Source organism: Amphiura filiformis, chromosome 1 (assembly GCF_039555335.1).
Source record: "Amphiura filiformis chromosome 1, Afil_fr2py, whole genome shotgun sequence".
Taxonomy (NCBI): Eukaryota; Metazoa; Echinodermata; class Ophiuroidea; order Amphilepidida; family Amphiuridae; genus Amphiura; species Amphiura filiformis.
Window position 1 is genome coordinate 66,995,746 of NC_092628.1, and position 9,941 is coordinate 67,005,686.

Consider the following 9,941-nt stretch of genomic DNA (forward strand, 5'->3'; position numbering starts at 1 on the left):
TGTTAACGCACAGATACGCTTACGATACGCGACGCTTATCTGCATGCGTGGCGCATCCTTTGGAAACACTAATTTCAAGTGGTCAAATGGCTCCGTTTTAGCTGATAAAATGTGGGTTTTTTCAAGTTCTTTTCCTCGATTTGAATATCAAGTTATGAATGGATTTCGCTCAAACTTCTCAACGGGCTGTGGATTTACCCGATGTTCACATAATATAAGGTAGAAAAACAAAAACTGCCGCATTCTCCTGTGAGATTCGATGAAAGGGCAAAATGTGACCACTTTAAACTTTAACGGCCATTATTTCAATGTTCATTTTCTCGGTAAAATGACGATTTAGGTACACGATAACTCAATAAATACAGCATCTATAGGTAAGCAAATATGATCATTGTAAAAAGCATGATCGACTCAAGAAACGGTTTTCTCATTTTTTTATATTTTGGTCTATTTCCGATTTTAGGCATCATTTTGTGCAAATAGGCGTTTGTGAATTTTAAAAGTTCAATTTGATGCCTTATATGGTCAATATCTCAAAAATTAAGGCCAATATCAAAAAAATTAAAAAAACCGTTTTTGGAATGGAGCCTCAAGATTGAGCTAAAAACAAAATAAAATATTTTGGAAAGAGCGTTTTTTTGTTATGATGTACCTAACAAATATTGCCAAAAACTCACTTTTTTGTGATTTTCTTCATAATTGTTGTTTTTACCCCAAATCTGTATTTATATTAAGATTTATTGATGTCTTGCCTTTATAAAAATGTATACTTTTATATGTCTTGCGCGAATAATTACAAAGTTATTGCACTTTTACTACATGCATGTCTGAGAGTACACAGCCACCTTAAATGGAAATAAATCAGGGAAATCAAGATACTAATAACTAAGATAATCAGAAAGTGACTCAGTTGGCCACATACAATTCATTTCTCTGGCTCAGAGCATGTTATTTCACATTTGGGACAGGATAGCATCAATATCTATCCAAAACATATTTACAGATGCCGCCATATAATGTTAGTTTTGATTACCTTACTTGCATAGTTGTTGTATACACACCTCACTCATGGTACATTATCATCTGACACACAGTGTAAATTTTGAGTGATGCAGAATGACACAGAAAACTAAAGCATCTCACAGACTTTCAAAATGATTGTAATTGTACGATTGTAATTGATGTTGTATATAACATTTCCATCTCTACTTCTCATCTGATAGCTCTCTAACCCAGGTACATCCAGACCTGTTACAACTCAAGTCCCTCTTGGCAGGCATCACTTTGACAGGCACCTCTAAGGACCAATCAGGAGCCAGTATGAAAGCCGCACCCATAGCAACCAGTACAATGGATGACATTCCAGGAGTAGGGTCAAGGGAAGATACATATTCTCCTGTCCCTGGTTCTTTACCGTCAGATACAACTTGGGAACCAGAGGATATTGTGCCTTATGCAGAGAGACTGAGCAAAGAGAGTGATTTGGAAGGTATGTCATTGGTATTTTAAGATGCAGATAATTTGGACTCTGACTAGTTTATAAGCGGAAGAGTATGATTGTTGAGAAAGACAAGAAAACTGTTAATCGCTACCAAACCATGTAATCCTTATTTGTGACGTGTCATGTCAAAAGGAGATACTTTTGGGCAGGTTATCAATTTTGAGGTTTTTACATATCTTAAATATAGAGATATTTGCTCCAGAACACCGTTTTCCCCAATGAAATCGGACATTCATAAGTGAAGATATTGAGTTTGTAAGTTATGGTATTATAAAATTAGAAATTGAGATACTGGCCTTTAAAAATATTATTGACAATGTTGAGAGTAGGAATTACCTCAAAAATGTCTCAAAAAATACAAGATGCCAGTTATATTCCGGTCTGAAACTATCAGACAATATTTGTAACATTAATAACATCACAAATTCGCAACAAAACCAAATTATGAAAAAATCACCCTCGGGCAGATTTTTGGCTATTTCTCCATTTACGATCCTGCCCAAAAGTGTCTCCTTTTGACATGACACGTCACATTTATTTGCCATGTCATTCATGAAGTGCAAATGTGGTTTGTGAGAAATAATTTTAAATTTGACTTCCTGAAAAATTTGAATTTGTGATAAATTTGATTTCCTGATAAAAGTTTGAATTTTTATATATATTAGTTGCATGCTGAAGAGCCTAAATATGAACTTAACAAAGCTACCAATCTGAAAGTTATTTTACTTGATGAATACAATTTGCTTTCTCTCCACCACTTTCTTCCCTCATATCAACATTTACCGGAATTTATTATGTGTATTACAGAAATTGCCAATACATTATCAGACTTGGAGGAGACTTCATTTAAAAATCCTGATATCTTACAACATTTTGTGGTAAGTAATTGTAGCCCTTATATCACGGGACAAATAATAAAGTTTAATTAAAAAAATTTGTATTGGTTTATATGGGGCAAGAAATGTTCAAAAGTTGCGAGGAAAATCTTCAAAAGTCACCCAATTGTGCTACCAAATCGCAGGATTGGCAACCCTAATTATATGGCCAACTCGATCTAACGCCAAGATAAAATCAAGAAAAATTCAATAAACTTAGTTTAAATCATTTCTATCAAGGCTCCCTCTTGGTCTGAGGAAACATTTAATTGGGGGGGGGGGGGTGATTGATAGAAAGAATATCATTATCTGCAAGATAATTAAGAATAAGGTCACAAATGAGTCTCTCAAGCAGGCCTCAAAATACCTTTCTCTCCACTGGGACTGCTTTGTTTTGTCAAGTTTGTTTGTATGTTTGTTTTGTGAATGTAAAAGTGACTGCTGCTGGTTGGGAGTAATGTACATGAATTTGGTGAAATGACGCATTTGCTGCACATGCAGCTAATAAAGAGAATTTGTAAACAGGGTTCCCAATATGTCTGATCTAATGTGGGTGTAAAAATGTTCATTTATTTTCTAGACTGAATTATCGAGACTTTTGACATCACCTCACAAAGATTGTAGACAACAAGCCTTCACACTGGTTATACGCTACATCAGACATGATCCAAGGTAAGATATGTGTTGAGGTGTATGTATTGTATAGTGCAAATTCTTTTAAGCAGTCATTGCGTAGTATGTGTGTGATGTCAATCATGTGCATCAGACCCTGATCAAAATTATGTGCTGGACGGTTAGTAGTACATTTATTTTGGAAAAGGGATTCACTCTTCTGATTTTATGCGTTTGTTTCTTTGTATGTGCTTTTTGTGAGATACCCAACTTTAAATATTTAACACTTTAAAAAGTGTTTTAAAGAAACAATTTTATATAGATAAAATTGATTTAATCTAGGTATATCTTGCTATCAGAATTTCTTGATAAAGACTTATTTCAAAACTAATTTGTTTATTTTACCCTTTGTAATGACTTTGTCACATTGCAGTGTTGCCAGTAAGTTCCTGCCAGCCTATTTGGACACTCTAAACAGTGATGTACAAGAAGTAATCCAAACAGCTCTCAAAAACCTACCCGAGTTCACATTACTCTGTCAAGGTAACTAGAAACATTTAAATGGTAGGGGGATTATGCAAGAGTGATGCACAGTTTGTTTGTTACATTATTTACACAATGCACATTAAAAGGTAAATATGCTGTGCTGTAATGCACTACTGTAAAACCTCGTCTACAAACATAATTATAGAGTGCTTCTGATAAAAACTAAGTTAATCCAGGCGCCATTATGGAGTTTGAGCAAATGAATTACAGATCCAAGCATATACAAACAAGTATTATTGTAACACCAATTCTTGTTGAGCACTATCAGGATGCCCTTATACATTATATAAGCCTTTGTCAGTGCTTAGGAGTCTTATTGCAGCACATTCATCGGAATATATCAAGGCAATTCACCTTAACTCGCTTTTGAACATTATAATCAGAAACACCGTTTCTTTCCATTGAGGCTTAAGTATCCATTTCAGTGCAGTGTCTCAAAGCATCTGTAAATCTGCACTTGTCTCTCCACAATGAAAACAGATAGTTAAAACATAGGTAGACTACCAAAAGCCCGCAAGTCCAGAATGGTATAGACCCTTACCTATATTGTGCTTTTATTTGTCCACAGAACATGCTGAGCTTATTCTGCAGCGAGCTTTTAGTGTTGGTGTGAATAGTAAGCTAGACTCTGTACCTCTGATAGCCGAGACTATGCAACTACTCAGTATGGACAGCTCTACCACAGCAGCAGCAGCCACATCAAAATAAAGGACATGTAATAGGCTAGTCTATGGCACCAAATAAAATCACTGTGGAAAGTGTATTGTTGCCTTCAATGTGCACTTGTGCTGAGCATCACAACTGAAATAATGACTCAATGAATTGATCAGTAAAGGTTGTACAACTAATTTGTGGCCATAGTGCAACATTTGGTTCACAAGCACCTTCTTGGCATAGTTGGAATCTTTGAGAAACTGACCAGTTGCACTCATGTAGTGGCATCTTACGCTGTGTATGTTACATGTACACGATGGGTTATGTTCTGTGAAGACCTGTAGTGAAATCATGTGGGAATGTTACTTAGGAATGGATGTATACATGTTACATTGAGTGTATGAATGAATGATAGATATTTTACAAGGTCACAACATCATTAATGAAATAGAATTATTTTAAACTTCAAATCAAAGTTTTGCATTCAGTTTTTGGTAGTGTGACAGATTCATGAACATTCACCTAATATAGAGTTATCCACTTTACTCATGCGTGACCTCTAACAAAAGGCGCTGGTTCCCGTAGTATTCCTCATTCAAACAAATTCAATGCACAACCTCGGAGTTACCTGCATGACTTTGGCGGGCTATTTTGAAGCAGTCATGGTTGCACATGCAGGTACTTCTAAACAAGGTATAGCAGTCGCTGATAGGATAGGATGCAGATAACCTCTATTGTTGATCCATTTAATTACATCAAAATTGGGTCACATACAAAGGTAGTTTGTGCTCAAGCATCACAGTTCTATTTCATAGATGACCTCTCCCTCCCTCCCTCCTTCAATCTTTTGGGTTATTCCTTAACAACGTACACATGCTTTTAATAAACACATTTAAGTCCACTTGTACGTTTATTCCAGTGGTTCTTGATGTAAGCATGGTCTAAGAGAAACAGTGGGCTCTCCATTATAAAACTCGATTATAGTTACAGTGGCAACTCGTTAACACGAACCCTCTTAACATGAAGTTCATGATAACAAGAAGTATGTTTTACATTCCCAAGCATACATTTCACATGTTATTAGAACTGGATAACACGAACTCCTGATAACAAGAAGTAAAATTTGAATTCCGCACAACTTCGTGTTAATGAGTTTCCATGTATTTGGGAGCATGCTATCTAGATGGAATAAATTATAAAGCAACTAATGGACATACATCTTTGAATTATCAAGCCATTCCATTAACTTTGAGTTGTTGAAGGTTTATTCTTATATTATTTATGTGCATACCGCAAATTGAGTATTGTTTCAAAGACTTAGCATGTACAGAAACGTGTAGTCAACTATATGCACAATTTTGGAACCTAGGATTGTCGTTGCAAAGAATTCTGTGTACTGTGTATTGGTGACCTTTGTTGTGCTGATCACAGTGGAGGGATGAGGGAGAGGCTTAGGAAAAATCCTTGATGTCTTGATTTGATAAACCTGACTGGAACATTTTGAAGGAAACTGGAGAACAATTTCAAGCATTATGTTTTGATGAATCCAAGTGTGTGAAAATATTGGATCCAAAACATTATAATGATAAAATTGGATACTTTACGCCCAATATTTATTGGTCTCGCTATTAGTTTTAAAATATTGGACTCGAGTATGTCTCGTCCAATATTTTAAAACTCATAGCTCGACCAATAAGTATGGGCTCAATCGATCCAATTTTATATCAACATTTGGTGGAAGTTTACCACCAGGTGGGCTTGACCACAAAAACCTGGTTTTTAAACTAATGCCTTCAACCAATCAGTGATAGACTACAGCACCTTTACTAAGACCGCTTGGCCACTTCGCCGATTTAAACAATTGAATCCAAATTAGTGCAAAGAAAAAGAAAATCATGAATGCTTGATGCAGGTAACTGGTGTTGGTCACCTGTTTCATGCCAATGTAATACAGTCATGGATTTTGTACAATTTGAATGTTTCAGACTCTTTGTTAACAAAATGCAGCCAACAAAATGTCTGAGACTGGTCAACATGGTATTGCTGTATTAGGTCGAATTATTCATTATAATGTATGACAATCTAGGAATTACACAAAATTGTAATTCTTTTGTATTTTATAAAATCATGTTTATTTTCATCACTGTAATAAATAATTCTGAAACACAAAATAAACCGAGTCATGTTTTTGTCATAAATTAATTTTATTTCAGTTGTACACAACACAGTGCATATTTAAATATTTTACATCAAGGTGAATCTATATAGTACAAACATACCCTAATATGTGACGTGTCATGTCAAAAGGAGACACTTTTGGGCAGGATCGTAAATGGAGAAATAGGCAAAAATGTGCCCGGTAGTGATTTTTTCACAATTTGGGTTTGTTGCGAATTTGTGATGTTATTAATGTTTAAAATATTGTCTGGTAGTTTCAGACCGGAATATAACTGACATCTTGTATTTTTGAGACCTTTTCAAGGTAATTCCTACTCTCAACATTGTCAATAATATTTTTAAAGGCCGATATCTCAATTTCCAATTTTTGTAATACCATAACTTACAAACTCAATATCTTCGCTTAGGAATGTCCGATTTCATTGGGGAAACGGCGTTGTGGAGCAAAATATCTCTATATTTAAGAGATGTAAAAACCTTAAAATTGCTAACCTGCCCAAAAGTGTCTCCTTTTGACATGACACGTCACATATGAGTGCAAGAAAGATTGATATCTGCTATAACTTATTTAAAGGAAGATGTTCAAAATCAATATTGCTGCTATTTCAACTGGATTGAGTGACTTTAATCGTCAGCCTGCTACACTAATTGCCTAAGTCATTTTTTGTAATTTTGAGAACAAAGAATAATGTGGTTCAAGCATACATCAGCTACGCAATCACTCTAATGATTTCGGATTAGTCATGTTTCATTATATTGTATCATTATCATTTGTTCTTGTGCAAAAATTGGTTAATAAATGTTTAAATGCATGCTTGAACCATATTTTGTACTTTGTTCTCAAAATTACAAAAAATGACTAAAGCAATGAGCGTAGCAGGCTGACGTAATGCCATTCTTCCTCTGAGAAGTTGATTGTAGCTTTGTTATCCATGTCAAAATGTTGCATGTTAATGAATGTGGCTGTATGTGTACTTACTTCTATATCTGAGAAAGTAAAGAGGCAGTCCTTCCACAGAAAAGTATGCATATTGATATATCAGTGAGCCAACCCGATACACATGGGCTGGTAGGAGAACCATCATTAGGCTTTAAAAAATGCTGTCTCAAAGCGCCCGCTTGTTTTTCTTTGAGCTGAAACAACAAATTCATTTATTCCCTTTTTTGCCGTAAAATCATGAAATTTTAAGAAATATTATGAAAATTTTTATTTTATTTGATACTCGCATTGTTTAGGTTTAAAACAATTGATATTTGTACTTCAGTTGTGTAAACGATCTTTATAAAATCAACCCTGCATTCGGTTTTGAAACTGCCAAGGGCTTTGAGACATTATTTTTTTAGCCTTTCGCGTAAATGACTTTCCCTAGGCTTGGGTTAGGATTATAAACAAGTTAAGAAAGTGCCCGATCAACCAGAAACGAATTACGGAATCATTTCAAAACCAAAATCTTTTAACATTTCATTTATTTATTCATAATTTCAATACCATTTTGGGGGCAGTTATCACAATCTTTCTTGCACTCAAAATAGACCAAATTACTGAATACATTTGTGTGATTATCATACAACTGATTCTAATACAAGTACCAAAATTGGTAAAGATATAATTCCATCCTTAGAGGAATGTATGTCACTCAAGGTAGGAGGTGAAATGAAATAGTGTACCTCTGGATTACTGTATTCTTAAATAAATGATTCTACGTTTGTAACACTTATGCTTTAATGCAGATTATCATTCAATTTTGGTCTGTTACTAACAAACTGAGGTACGCTATTTTGCCCCAATGTGTGACAATTCAATATGACATATTTTCCTTGGCTATATAAATTCTAATCACTCCCTTTATAACCTCTTTAGGGACATAAAAAAATACTGACATGTAGGATTTGGACTTGTGATCTTTGGTTTGATAGTCTTAAAAAATAGCATTTCGGTTTTATCAAGTTTTGTTCGGTTGTACATCCACTCTGTACTGGAAAAAAAAAGTAAACATGGTAAAAGAGTTCATATTTTGGTAAACCAGATATAATAATTGTTTCCAGGGTTAAACACTGTTTGTTATGGAATAATGCAAAATATTAAATACAAGTAGTCTTAATAATCGGAAATTAATATTTTCTTATAGACCATTTATATAATTAACACCTTCCTGCTGTTGATGGGGTGGACATTGATATTACATACTATATCACATACTATAAAACAACAAAACATAGGTCAAAAAAGTATCACATTATAAAATAACAAAATAATCCTCCTAACTTGCTCTCTCTTTAGCTACCCTATAATATGTAATGTCGATCTTCACCCGACCAACTGCAGTAATGTGTCGATTGACAATTACAGGAATGGTCTATTGTCAACCCAAAATAATTTTTACCAAAACAAGTATATTTTTGTTTAATACTGCAAAAATGGCCAATCTTTACCAAATTTGTATCAAATTTCACATTACTAAATTTAGTGTCCACAAGCTTTATTGAAATGTGTTTTATTTGCCTGCAATAAATACAAGCAAATTATGAAGTGGTAAATTTTGGCATAAGGATGAGGAACGGCATGATGATGAGGAACAAAACATCATCTAGAAATATTTGTGCATCAAAGAGACATTACTTCATTGTAATTAAAGGAGCTGTGTGAGCTTTTATGAAGAGGATGTCCTCATTTTTGTCAATAACAGAGTTTTGTATGCAAATGTAGCCCGATAGCTTAAAGGATCTTCTGCAAAAACTGTTTTAGAAATATGTCAAATTTTTAGTGACCATGAATTAATTGTCTGGATCCAGTCACTCAATACCCGCTACACATTACCAAAACCAATGTTTGGTATATTACATGCAATTATTGCTAACAATTTACTTAAAATCGTACATATCAGAAAACTTTTTCAGTAAGAAGGTGAAAGAAACATTTCAATGATTCAGTGGGCTCCACTAAAAATGATTCAAGCCAAATAAAACTGACTTGAATCTCACACAACCCAATTATGTAAACCAGTGTCTCTCTTTATATTAAAGATCAACTTGTAATACAAAAGTTAAGAAAATACTTCATGCATGGCAGTCATATGTGTGATACTGTTGCTTCAATATTTGCAGTATAATTTAATACTAAAATACAAATGAAGAGCTTGGTTCCAAACCAAGTTAAATCTACAAACCATTGATATTGATATTGCAATGGGTTGTGATAGTAATTTCAATTGGATGCACCATTACAAAGCAAACAGTGGGTGGATGCACAGTAACAATACTGTGTGAGGCCTTTGATTCCCAAATGAGAACAATTATAGTCTGCATATTGTTAAGCATCATTGTCGTGGTAAATAATGGCTTGATGATAGTACAACTGATTGTTGCTGATGTCAAACTTGTCAAAGTAATTGTGATTGTATCACACAAGTAAATGAGAAACGTGTGGTCGTGGACCATGGATTGGAAACAAGCTCTTCAAATATAAACTACTTACTTATTGAATTCAATATTGATTTGCAGATATGAGTAGCACTGTAGCAGTGGGATCAAAGTGCCAACATTCATTTATATTTATACAACAAATATTAAAATTC

At 34.3% G+C, this 9,941-nt stretch overlaps 1 protein-coding gene across 2 annotated transcripts in view; it reads left to right on the plus strand.

Moving 5' to 3' along the window:
- Positions 1-5,353, plus strand: part of LOC140151481 (integrator complex subunit 1-like) — a 56,023-nt gene extending 50,670 nt beyond the window's left edge. For both annotated transcript variants that reach the window (XM_072173836.1, XM_072173845.1), the window contains exons 40-44: positions 1,224-1,489; positions 2,309-2,379; positions 2,957-3,048; positions 3,422-3,531; positions 4,103-5,353. In XM_072173836.1, coding sequence (XP_072029937.1) covers positions 1,224-1,489; positions 2,309-2,379; positions 2,957-3,048; positions 3,422-3,531; positions 4,103-4,242 — 679 coding nt within the window. In that variant the 3' untranslated portion in view covers positions 4,243-5,353. The remainder of the gene's footprint in view (positions 1-1,223; positions 1,490-2,308; positions 2,380-2,956; positions 3,049-3,421; positions 3,532-4,102) is intronic.
- Positions 5,354-9,941: the final 4,588 nt, after the last annotated feature.